Source organism: Narcine bancroftii, chromosome 8 (assembly GCF_036971445.1).
Source record: "Narcine bancroftii isolate sNarBan1 chromosome 8, sNarBan1.hap1, whole genome shotgun sequence".
NCBI classification, from domain to species: domain Eukaryota; kingdom Metazoa; phylum Chordata; class Chondrichthyes; order Torpediniformes; family Narcinidae; genus Narcine; species Narcine bancroftii.
Window position 1 is genome coordinate 156,147,151 of NC_091476.1, and position 13,664 is coordinate 156,160,814.

The window sequence follows — 13,664 nt, forward strand, 5'->3', positions numbered from 1 at the left end:
ATTCTAGCATCTGGGGCATTACGAGGTGGTGTCATTATTCTCAACGTTTACTTAATCGCATTACCTCATGTACTCTTCCACTTTCTCCTCCAAGTCTGCGTCATCATCTCCTGTGTCAAAACTATACGACCTCTGATTGCCACTGTTCTGGTACCGTGGAGAGAGTGTTCCACTCGCAACAAGTCTCTCACTTGCCATGCTTTCTCGTCCAGTGTGGCTTGTATTGTAAGGTGGAGGTGACGTATCATAGCTATTACTAGGCGATGGCGACTGTGCAATACTTTGAGTTTGTGTTGCAGCAGAAGCAGTTGAAGAGGATGCAGAAACATTGTTGGTGTAGTTACTACTGTAGTTAGGCCGCCTAACAAACTTTTCATTTTGCTCCTGGTCAAGCCGTTCCATTGTTTCAAGTGCATGAATGATTTCATGTTTAGTCATTCCTGATCGGCGCAACCGTTGGAGAAGATCGATTTGTTCAATGGTGTAGCGGGGTTCTTCATTGTAGTAAGACATGATGTCATCTGTGGAAAAGAAATGGAACAGATCAGTGATCAAGTAGACATTTGTTTGATCTAGTAACACAATAACAAAAATAAAATATGGATGGATAGTTTCCCAATTCTTCATTCATCAACATTCAGAGGCTGCCTGGACAAATTTGACAGATTTGTGCTTGTCTACAGAACTCCAAGTGTGCATCAACTGGGATGCAATAACTGACATTTATCTAGGGAACCATCAAAATCAGAATTTATTGTCATGAAATTCAGTGATTTGAACCAGCATCAAAGTGCAAAGATTCATATTAGAACCATCTTACATTATTACTATAAATAAAAAAATTAAAATAGTCGTACACAAAAAGTAAGGCAGTGTCTTTGGTTCAGTGATTATTCAGGAATCTGATGGCAGCAGGGAAGAAGCTATCCTTATGCCACTGAGTGCTCGACTTTAGGCTCCTGCATCTTTTTCCTGAAGGTAGCAGAGTGAAGAGGGTGTGGCCTGGGTGGTGGGGGTCTTTGAGGAGAGACCATTTACGGCATCACCTCATGTACATGTCCTCAATGGAGTGAAGTCTGGTGCAAATGATGTCGCAAGCCGAGTTAACAACTCTCTGGAGTTCATTCTTGTCCTGAGATTTAGTGCCTCTATACCAGGCAGTGATGCAACCAGCCAGAATTCTCTCCACCTGTAGATGTTTGAGAGTTTTCAGTGACATCTCCTCAGACACCTCACATAGCCGCTGGCGAGCTTTCTTTGTGATTGCAACATGGAGACTCCAAGACAGATCCTCAGAGATGTTGACACCCAGGAATTTGAAGTTTCTTGACCCTCTCCACTACTGAGCCCTCGATGAGGACTGGGTTGTATTCCCCTGACTTCCTTCTGAAATCCACAATCATCTCCTTGGTTTTGCTAATGTTAAGTGCAAGGTTTGTTGTTGTTACACCATTCAATGAGCTGATCTATTTCTCTCACTGCGGTTTGTGATTCTACTGACAACATCAGCAAACTTGTAGATAGCATTGGAATTGTGCCTGGCCACACAGACATGGGTGGATAATGGGTAGAGCAGTGAGCTAAGCACGCATCCTTGGGTACACCTGTGTTGATAATCAATGAGGAGCAGACATTGTTTCCAATTCATTCTGACTGTGGTCTTCCAATGAAAAAGTAAAGGATCGAGTTGCAGAGGTGGGGGGGGGGGGGGGGGGGGTGGTACAGAGGCCTAGAATTTGTAGCTTTTTGACCAGCACTGAGGGATTAATGGTATTGAAGGCCAAGCTATCATCAATGAAGAGCAGCCATATGTATGAATTACTGTTTTCGAGGTGATCCAGAGCTGAATGGAGAGCCAGTGATATTGCAGTGTGTGGAGCGATTGTGACGATAAGCGAATGGCAGTGGGTCCAGATCTTTGCTTAGGTACGTGTTAATTCTGCCCATGACCAGCCTCTCAAAGTATTATTAAAGAAGAAGTGGGATAAAGAGAAAACAAATCAAACTCACTTAATGAGTAGTTAGGCAATGTTGATAATGTTTCATCAAGAAGCTTTTTGTTAATGACTTCCATGTGTTACGAGCCTAGAGGACCCCAAAACCCAGCAGCAGTAGAAATTCACCAAGACAAATGGTTATTTAAACCAAAGTTGCTTTTAATTTTCTTTAAACATAAAAAATAGGATCAAACTTTAACTTATTACTATTAACTTAACCTCCTGCAAGGAGAGTTCAGCGAGTTTGGCACTAGGTTGAAGGACAGGACCTCCAGGGGTGTGATCTGAGGATTGCTACTCATGCCTTGTGCTGGTGAGGTTAGAAACAGGAGGATCACTGGGAGTATTTACAGGAAATGGATAAGTATCTCATTATGGTATCAAGGGATATGAGAAAAGGCTGGAAATTGGAACTAGGTTTGAGCATAATTCAGCTTAGTGTAGAGTCACGGAACAGACTCAATGGGCCTAATGACCTGCTCTGCTCCTTTAACTTGTGAACCCCCTTCTAATTCTAAGTGCATGTAGAATATAATGTGTATATGTTCAGGAAAGTTCTTTGATTCACAGTCCAATCTCGCTTTTCACTCCTCCAAGTTCACCGGTATCAGGCAATTCTTATACTATGCACAGAATTCAACATTTATGAATTTTCACCAAACTTTGGTGCTTAGGAAGGTTCTTGTTGGTTTTAGAGAGAGATTCATTGCTCGTTGGACACACACACACTGATTTACATCCATCAGTCACTTCAGTGTCTTGTTGAAGAAACTTGCCCAATCAGGGTTTTCCAAATGATAACTTCTTCTTCCAGGTCACCAAGAGTTCCTTTTCTTTCCCTTATTTCAGGTGAAACACTCTAGCCAGCCATTTCCTCTTGTAAGGACCTCAAGGGTTTTCACCAGGCTGAACTCAGAACTCACAACCTGTCTTCAAAATGGAGTTTCACAGCTTGCCAACTTGAAATGTTCTAGTCTCCAAAAGCCACTGCAGAACTGAGTTCTCCCTCTCTCCTAGAGAGAGCCCGCTTGGTCAATTCTCTCTCTCTCCTTGCAAAACCGTATGACCTTCCTGCAGGGCTCCAGACCCAGTCTCTGAAAGATCATATCAGCCTCTGAGTGTGGACTGCTTCATTTGCTCCTCCTTTTGAAGTTTCTTAACAAAGCATTTCCAAAATAGTTTTTATCATTTTTGCAAAGGCACTCGATGCCTCAATGTCTCACTTTCAGCAAAGCTCTTGCATTTTAAATGAGATGTGGTGTTACTCTGTTTGTGGTGAACTACACTAAACCATCCCCCTCCCCACAATCTATCTCTTTTAAAAAAACATATTTATATATAATATAACCCATCACACATGTTATAACGTTCATCAGTTTTATATTCAAAATTGTTGCCTTAACTATTTTGAAATTTTCATTCTTGCCCAATTGTTAAAAGATTATTTTGAATTAGCATATGGGTTATAGGTAAGTCAAATGATAAAATAACTTTATCTGTGAATGGTCCACCTCACAGAGAAAAGCAGGTTTGAAGGAGTTGTTATCTGTGCTTCATGGGCAGTAAAACCCAGAAATTCTATTTTTTATTATTTCATTCATTTTTCTGAATGAACTGCACACATAACCACAGGAAAGGAATTGAAGTGATAGACTTCAGTAAGTTTCTGCTTGTCTGATTTAACTTGGATGCTAACTGACATTTCTGCTGACTCCCGCAGAACCATCTTGACTACAGATTGCACTCACTCTTATATTCAAATGTACCAAGGGAATGAGGCTTGGCCCAAAAATATATGGAAAAACAATCTCAAGACAAGCTTAAGATTAACTGCCATTTTAACTTTGTCGTACAGTAGTTGTCCCGCACAAATGAAATCTCTGATCAGTCAGGACAGTGGCCACCGCTCTGTGCTGCAGCATACTATTAAGTATGAAGTGTTCATCCAAACAATATCCCACTACTGTTATCACAACCTAACATAATACAAGCAATCAAAATGCACAAAACCATGCAGCAACCCGTGCTTCACCACTAACCATTGTAATGGTTCTGTTTAAAAATAACACCAGAGGAAAATGGGTAACTAACCTGAAGTGCAGGCGGTCCAGTTACTATAACCCTCCTCATTGGGCCTCTTTGAATTACAATTTGCTTCAGCCTTTTTGCCTGTTCTTGTGCAACACGAACATCCATAAAAGGAAGAAAACAAAGTCAATCCCATTTAAATTTTAAGATCAGTCCAAAAATTCAAATATTTGGGTCCTAGCTAGGAACCCTTGTCACCAGTGAGCAGTTTTGTAATCTTACCAATCTTCCATTAGTAGACCAGTGGAAATATTGTGGGAAAATAATTTCATTGGATCTATTATCTATTGTTTAATAAAAATGGGTGGATGTTATTCAGAATAGCTGTTACCATGATGACCAATCAGATGTTTCTTTCAAATTTTTATCTGTATTGCCACTGAACATTACATAAATATAGAGGCATGAAATCCAGCTAAACTTTTATAAAGCACTGGTTTGACTTCAACTAGAACAATATATCCACTTCTGGGCAGCACATTTTAAGAACAATGCAAAAGTCTTGGAGAGGCTACAAGAGAGATTTCCCTGGAATGATTTGAGAGATCAGGAGCTTTGATTTGTGGATAGACTAAAGACAAAGTTGTCCTTCTTGGAATAGAGGATCGAAAGGGGATCTGGTAGAGATGCTTACAATCATAAAGGGTCCAAAGGAGACAGAAAGAAAATGTTTCCATTGGCAGAGTGTCGAGGACAAAGAATGAAGGCGAATGGCAAAAGAATGAAAAGATGTTTGAGAACACCTTTTTTTTCAGCAATATGTTATAATCTGGAAACCACTAGTGGTCGAGGTGTAAAAGAGTTGTGAAGCAGATTTAAATATGGTCATTCAACTGGTAATTGAAAATGGAAAATATTGTCAAGTTATGAGAGATTACAGGAAAGGAGAAGGTTCTTGCTAAAAGAAAGCACGGACTTGATTGACTGAATGGTCCTTCTCCATACGGTAGCTTTCTCTGAATTTTTTAAAAAAGAGATACAGCATGGTAACAAGCCCTTCTGGCCCACAATCCTGTGCCACTAAAATATACCAATATAACCTACTGACCCTGTACGTCTTTGGAATGTCGGAGGAAATTGGAGCACCCAGAGAAAACCCATGTGGTCAAGGGGAGAACATAAAAATACCTTTCAGACAGTGCCAGATTTGAACCCAGGTCATTGGTGCTGTAATATCATCATCCTAACCACTACACTAACTGTAAACATGCTACTTGTTAACTATAGCACACATGCTAATTTACTGATTTTTTCCACCTCAGCATTAATTTTTATGTTCTTTGCTGAAAATAAGACCACAATTGATTTCAAGAATATAATAAATACTTATTAACTTTGCTTTCCAAATAAATTACCAAGTCACAAATTTGTCACAGATACTATATTTCTTAGCTGGTCAAATAGTTTCATTTTTTCTAGAAACAGGAGGGTGCAAACAAGTGTGCCTTTCAAGGTGGACCATAATGTTGAAGATAAATTGGTCATTATTTCTCCTCCTTAAAAATGATGCCGGTCAGCAGTCTAGAGATTGTTTTTATTTGGTCATGTGGCTGAACCAGTTGGTATGTCACCTGGAAAAAAGGTATGAAAAAACAGTACCTTAAAAGAACTATCTGATAGAGCACTGGTGGACAATGTACTACATTAGCGATTACTCATGAAGGCAATGGTAGCTGAATGTCACTCCAGCATTTAAATAGGATATTGTTGCTGTTGATACATTTCCATGGATCACAACATCGTTTAGGTTTCAGAATGATATATTTTAGACACTCTCAGAGTATTATTAAAATTTAGTGATTAATCTTCTCATTAAAGTTAAAGAAAAGGATGTTGTTTCACTACCTTTTCAACACATTTTGCCATTTTCAAAGCCAGCTCATCCAGAGTCAGCCAGTACAGGATTATCTTATTTTGATGAAGCCTGAAACGTTGGGGATGTATCTTTGCTACATAAAGGACACTGTTTGACCTATTGAGTTTCTCCGTCATTGTGCTTTTACTTCAACCACAGTATCTGCAGACTTTCATGTTTTAATTCTGATACAGGGTTATTTTCTGCAAGAAGTCTATTAAAAAATATCTGGTGTTGAGTGACCTTGGATGTGCAAGCCTCAGGAAACCCCATTTGCCTCAGTTTCAATGTACCAAAGAAAATACATTAAAAAAAAGGAACAGATGTCAGTCACATAGCCTTAAAGCCTACTTTATCTTTCGATAAGTTAATGGCTGAACTGCTTGGCTTCGACTCAATGTTTCTATCAGATTTCTTGATTCTCTTTGAACATGCTTAACGACTTAGCCTCCACTTCTCTCGAGGATACATGATGCCAAAGAGAAGGGGAGATAATCCTAATTCTTCATTTTTTATAGGGGCAATCTCTTATCCAGAGGCGATGCCTCCTTCTCTAGATTTTCCCACCGCAGACCTAAATGTAGGGAAAATGTTAAAAGTTGACATTTGATCATGTGGTTGAGGCAAGGCTTTGTATTGTGGGAAGATAAAGATGTTCCAGGCAGAAAATTAGAAATGCAATTTACCCAGAAAGTGTACATATTTGAGGTATGCAAGATGCCATGGGAATATACTATAAGACGGAAGATATTGAATAGTACAGAGGAACAGATCAACTTTGAAGATAGACAAACAGGTTAATAAGGTGGTTAAATGGGCATTCAAGAAGGGTTCCTTCATGGTCAAGTAATACACAATAGGCTACAGATGTGTGATTGAAGTAAAAGCACCAAAATGCTGGAGGAACTCAGCTGGTCTTTTTAGCATCTATAGGAGACAAAGATCTATTGCTGATACTTTGGGCTTGAGTCCTTCTTCAAGGAAAAATCAGAAAGTCAAAATATCAAAGAGTCTCAGAATTCAAACAATGGGGGAGGAATTCAGACCAACAAAAGGGATGTGATAAGGGACTAGGTAGAATTTATCATATCTTTGCGAAAGGGGATAGCAGAGATGGGGTTTAACGAAAGCCAGAGAAGTCAATATTAATGCTATCTGGTTGGAAGATGTTGTTCCTCCAATTTATGGGGGGGGGGGGTTCAGTCTGGCAGTACATGAGACCATGGACAGATATGCTGGCAAGGAAATAGGATACAGAATTGAAATGGGTGGCCACTGGGAGATCCACGCTATTGTGGTGGACAGAGCTGAGGTGCTCAAAAAAGGGATCTCCTGGTCTGTGTCCAATCTCTCTGATGTAGAGGAGTCCACAGTGGGAGCACCAGATGCAGTAGATGACCCCTGCAGATTTATGTGAAATTTTGCATAACTTGGAACGACTGTTTGGGCTTCGAATAGTACTGTGGAAAGAGGTATTGGTGGAAGTGAAACATCACCTGCAGTCACAGTAATAAGTCCTAAGGGGATGATTGGTGGGGAGGGAGTGGACAAGGGAGTCACAGAGGGAGCAGTCCCTGAGGGAGGTGGAGAAGGGAGGAGAGGGGAATAAGTGTCTTGTGGTGGGATCACATAGTAGGTGGAGGAAATGGTGGAGGAGGATGTGTTGGATGCGGATGGTAGTGGGGTGATAGGTAAGGACAAGGAATCCTGTCCTTGTTGCATGCAAAGGGGCCAGGACAGATTTGCGGGTAATGGAAGATATGAGGGTAAGTGCCAAGTTGATGGTGATAGAGGGAAAGCCATGTGTTTGAAGAAGAAGGACGTCTCTGATGATCTGGCATGGAAGTCCTCATCCTGGGTGCAAATGCGATGGAGACAGAGGAAGTGAAAGAATGGAATGGTATCCTTACAATGTACAAGGTGGGAAGAGGTGTAGTTAAGGTAGCTGTGCGAGTTGGTGGGTTTATAGATGTCAGTTAAGTGTTTGTCTCCTGAGATTGAGACAGAGAGATCGAGGAAAGGGAGAATGTTGCTAGACATGGATCAAGTGAATTTGAGGTCAGGAAGGAAGTTGGCAACGAAGTGGATGAAGTCAATGAGCTCATTATGGATACATGAGGCAGCACCAAAATAGTCACTGATGTTGCAGAGGAAGAGTAGAGGGGCCTTGCCTGTGTAGACATAGCATGGATTGCTCCACGTAGCCAACAAAAAGTTAGGCAAAGCTGGGGCCCACGTAGGTACCCGTGACTACTCTTTTAACCTGGAAAAAGTGTGATGAGTCAAAGGAGAAATTATTGAGGGTGAGGTCAAGTTCTGCCAGCCGGAAGAAGGTGGAAGTGGAGGGGGACTGGTTGGTTCTATTGTACAGAAAGAAACAAAGGGTTTTGAGGCCTTCAGTATGGGGAATGGAAGTATTTAGGGATTAGATATACATGGTAAATATGAGGCAATTGAGTTCAGTGAACTGGAAGTTGATGAAATGATGGAGGGAATATGAAGTGTCCCAGATGTAGATGGGAGGGACTAGTCTAGGGGGGACAAAACAGAGTTAAGGTAAGTGGAGGCCAATTCGATGGGGCATAATGGAAAATTGAGTTTGAGTTTGTGGATCTTGGGTAGGAGGCAGAAATGGGCAGTACGGGGTTGGGAAACAATTAGGTTGGAGGCCGAGCGAGGGATGTGACCAGAAGTGATAAGAGATGGTGCATGATTTAATGGTTTGTTGAGTTTTGGTGGGGTCCTGTTGGAGGGGTAAGTAAGAGGAGGTCTCTGAGAGTTATCATCTGGCTTCGTGCACCAGACCACAACAGTGCCACCCTTGTCTGCAGAGAGTGTTCCGAGGGCCAGGTGTTCCGAGGGGGAGAGATTGGAATGAATGAGGGGAGTAGTGAAGAAGGGCTCAGGCCCAAAATGTCGGCAATATATCTTTGCCTCCTATAGATGCTGAAAAGACCAGCTAAGTTCCTCCAGCATTTTGATGTTTTTACTTTATGCTTAAAACACAGAATTCAAGAGCAGGGATGTCAGGATTACCACCAGATATGTGCCAGTGGAGGCAAGAACTAGGATTTCAGTGCAGTTCAATATGTGGCTAAGGAGCTAGTGCAGGAGGGTTGGCTTCAGATACAGGTATACAAGTTACCAAGCTCTCTTCTCGGGTAGGCGGGACCTGTATAAAAGGGACTAGCTATATCTAAAATGGTGGGGAGCTGGCTGATGGAGGACCTCAGTTTTCTTTAGGCTGACACTTTGGCAGTTTCCGCAAAGCAGGACGTCAAGCGCTGAAGAGCTGGCTCTGAATGGGCAACTAAAGCGGCATCATCTGCAAAGTGTAGTTCACGGACAAGTTTCTCTTGTGTCTTGGTGTGAGCTTGCAGGCGCCTCAGATTGAAGAGACTGCCATCCGTGCGGTACCGGATGTAAACAGCGTCTTCATTGTTGGGGTCTTTCATGGCTTGGTTCAGCATCATGCTGAAGAAGATTGAAAAGAGGGTTGGTGCGAGAACACAGCCTTGCTTAACACCATTGTTAATGGAGAAGGGTTCAGAGAGCTCATTGCTGTATCTGACCCGACCTTGTTGGTTTTCGTGCAGTTGGATAATCATGTTGAGGAACTTTGGGGGACATCCGATGCGCTCTAGTATTTGCCAAAGCCCTTTCCTGCTCACGGTGTCGAAGGCTTTGGTGAGGTCAACAAAGGTGATGTAGAGTCCTTTGTTTTGTTCTCTGCCCCCCTACATCTCCATCGGGCACACAAAACTCAAAACGGTCAACCAGTTTACCTATCTCGGCTGCACCATTTCATCAGATGCAAGGATCGACAATGAGATAGACAACAGACTCGCCAAGGCAAATAGTGCCTTTGGAAGACTACACAAGAGAGTCTGGAAAAACAACCAACTGAAAAACCTCACAAAGATAAACGTATACAGAGCCGTTGTCATACCCACACTCCTGTTCGGCTCCGAATCATGGGTCCTCTACCGGCACCACCTACGGCTCCTAGAACGCTTCCACCAGCGTTGTCTCCGCTCCATCCTCAACATCCATTGGAGCGCTTTCACCCCTAACGTCGAAGTACTCGAGATGGCAGAGGTCGACAGCATCGAGTCCACGCTGCTGAAGATCCAGCTGCGCTGGATGGGTCACGTCTCCAGAATGGAGGACCATCGCCTTCCCAAGATCGTGTTATATGGCGAGCTCTCCACTGGCCACCGTGACAGAGGTGCACCAAAGAAAAGGTACAAGGACTGCCTAAAGAAATCTCTTGGTGCCTGCCACATTGACCACCGCCAGTGGGCTGATAACGCCTCAAACCGTGCATCTTGGCGCCTCACAGTTTGGCGGGCAGCAACCTCCTTTGAAGAAGACAGCAGAGCCCACCTCACTGACAAAAGGCAAAGGAGGAAAAACCCAACACCCAACCCCAACCAACCAATTTTCCCTTGCAACCGCTGCAATCGTGTCTGCCTGTCCCGCATCGGACTTGTCAGCCACAAACGAGCCTGCAGCTGACGTGGACTTTTTACCCCCTCCATAAATCTTCGTCCGCGAAGCCAAGCCAAAAAAAAAGAAGAAAAAAAAAATATCTAAAATGAAGGGGGACCAATAGCTCCGCAGAAAAGTTCACTGGTGCCACTTAGGAACCAGAGTAGTGCGCTAAAAGTGGAGGAATCGAGGGGATAGCAGATGTAATGATAAGTCAAGACAAGATGGATGATAAGGTAGGACAAGAAGGAACAAGCAAATGAACACAATGAGCTGCAATGTGTTTATTTTAATACAGGGAGCATTATGGATAAGGCATAGGGACCTAGAGTCTGGATCAGTATTTCAAATTATGATATTGTTGGCATTACAGAGACTCGGCTGCAAGAGGGACAGGGCTGGTAGCTCAACATTCGTGGGTTTCATTGGTTTAGACAGATTAGAGAGGGAGATAAAGAGTTGGAGAGATTGCATTAATAATCAGGGAGAGGATTGCACTCAAAGAGGAAGTAATGAATGGCACACCCACTGAGGCAGTAGGGATCAAAAATAAGACAGGTACAATCACTCAGATAGGGTTATACTATAGTCCTCCCAATAGCCACCTAGAGATAAGAGAACAGATATGCAGACAAATTGTGCAGTTTATGGGTATAACAAGTTGTTGTATGGGTGGCTTTAATCTGCCCAATTTTGACTGGGACTTCCTCAATGCTAGGGGATTGCATGGGGTAAAAATTGTTAAGTGCATTCAGGAGCATGTAGATAGTGATGCATCTACAGAGAGGAGGGTTGAAGAGAAAGAATCCAGGGGAAATGTGGGTGGAAGATGATTGCACCAGAGAAGGATGGGACTGGTTGGGGAGGGGGAAATAATGGGCAGAGTGAAAGGATAAGAATGGAAGTAACTTGGACGAAGTGAGAATTTTGTAAACTTGGATGACGAGAAGTCATGAATCTACTCAAAATGAAAAATGAACTGGATGTAAGGGTTTGAAAGTACATAATACAAAATGAGAAACTAATCTGGAACTTGTGAAAAAACCTTAAATAACATAAGTATTACTGGAAACACTCAATATGACAAGCAGCATACAAGGAAAGAGAAATGGCATCAAGTCAAATCAGAGGGTCTTTGACCTGACCTGGTTTTCACTTAACAGATACTACATTGTCTGCTGAATGTTTCCAGCATTTTCTTTTCTTATTTCAAATTCCTAGCATCTGCAGCTTTTTCACCATATTGTAAAAATCTTGATGAGGTTGCTTTCATGACCAATGAAGATTATAACAAAGAAAGGCAAAAGAAGATGAGTGGTATAGATTAGCTATTTAAGTTTACATTTCTTTATTTGTTTACATTTGTACGTTGAGTACAGTTTTTTTGCCCTACCAATAAGTGGTAATTCTACCTCACCTGCAGTAAAAAGAATCTTAGAGTTGTATGTGATGTCATGTCCTGTATGTACTCTGACAATAAATCTGAAATCTTAAGTTTATGTTCTGAGGAGAGAATTCAAAAATCGGGACTGTCAATGGAAATGAAATCAGAATTTCAAGTGAAATTAAAATTTTTAAAAATTACAATAAGATATGCATCGCTACTTACCAAGATGAAAATTAAATGCCACAATTTAAAGCAAAATAAAAACAAAGGGGCATTTTGAATGTGAATGTTTTTGGTGTAGTTATTGAAGAGAAAGCTGCAAATAATTTAAAAAGGGAATGAGATATCTTATTACAAAACAAATATTAAAAGGTATGAAAAGTGATTATAACAATTTGAATCAGTCACATATGAAGAAGGGGCACGAGTTGGCCATGATTCTCTTTCTTAATTACTATCCAGTATCACTTGGCGCAAAGAGAACTTTATGTTATCAAGTAAGGACATCATTGGGTTCTGCTTTCTTATCCTCCACAAATGAATGGATCATAGAATGGATCATAAAATTCACCAGTATGGCTTACAAATAAAAAATAGCCATGCAGCCATTTCTGTGGACTTGAATTTTAATTAATGTCAGCCACACCAGTACAGTGATTAGTGGCTTCATTGGTGTTGCTCAGAAATGGGAGCTAATTGATAAAGCTCAATTCTAGAAGTTTATCCATTTACTTTTCGGTTCTTTTCCTTGAAGTCTTAATAATTAGCATACAGGTGAATTGCAATACCAAAAATCTTCTATCCCTCCCCAATTCAGGTGCCCTTTTTAAAAAAAATCAAAATGAACTACAATTATAGCAGCTGATCACAGGGTCACTTTCACAAACAGGAGTAACATAACACAAGTAAACAATTTTCCCTATCTCTCCACCCATCCTCCCCACCCCCCCACCACCACCATCATAGCTGCCATTCATTTTGTAAGATCAGGACTGATCCATGAAGCAACATTTTACTCCAACCTTTATATTAACTCCTTCAATTACTTTGGTTAATGAAAAATATATCTATCTTAATTTTAAAATTCAAAATTACATCAACTATGATATGTAAATGAGAAGACCAAAGTCCTAATAAAATCAAACTACTGTTGGAACCCAGTTGCCCAAGCAGCATCTGTGAAGTCAAATGGATTGTTGACGTTTTCAGTTGTGACCCTGAGTCCTGATTCAGGGTCTTGACCTGAAACATTGACTATCCCTTTGTCTCCACAGATTGCAAATGATCGGCTGAGTTTCTCCAACAGTTTGATTTTTGGCTCTAGATTTCAGTACCTGCTGCCTCTCATTGTTTCTCCAAACTCCTAGCACCTCTGTGATGACAGGGTTTCTGACCTTCATTCCAAAAGGTCTGGCTCAAATTTTCAGATTATCTGACCTCGTCCTTGGGTCTCATCTACGATTAATCTTTGTATCCTATTCCCTATAACAGCTTGAAACTTAAATCGAATCACCACTTAATCTTAGAAACATAGAAAATAGGTGCAGGAGTAGCCCATTTGGCCCTTCAAGCCTACACCCCCATTCATTATGATCATAGCTGATCAGTATCCGGTTCCTGCCTTCTCCCCATACCTCCTAATCCCCTTGGCCACAAAGGCCAAATCTAAAATATTGTAATATCTAAAATATTGACAGGGAACCGGCCTCAACTACTTCATGTGGCAAAGAATTCCACAGATTTACCACTCTCTGAGAAGAAATTTTTCCTCATCTCAGTCCTAAAAAACTTCCCCCTTATACTTAAACTATGGCCCCTGGTTCTGGTACTAAAGTCCAGATATACC

At 41.4% G+C, this 13,664-nt stretch overlaps 1 protein-coding gene across 13 annotated transcripts in view; it reads right to left on the reverse strand.

Moving 5' to 3' along the window:
* Positions 1-13,664, reverse strand: part of LOC138741441 (homeobox-containing protein 1-like) — a 54,686-nt gene that overhangs the window by 24,993 nt on the left and 16,029 nt on the right. For 12 of the 13 annotated variants that reach the window (XR_011343500.1, XR_011343501.1, XM_069895552.1 and 9 more), the window contains 2 exons: positions 4,089-4,166; positions 65-521 (listed from right to left, as the gene is read on the reverse strand). Coding sequence is in view for 11 of the 13 variants with exons in the window: in XM_069895549.1 (XP_069751650.1) it covers positions 65-521; positions 4,089-4,166 (535 nt within the window). In the remaining 2 variants the exon portion in view is untranslated. Of the gene's footprint in view, positions 1-64; positions 522-4,088; positions 4,172-13,664 lie in introns of all 13 variants that reach the window. The other variant, XM_069895550.1, reaches the window with a different exon arrangement.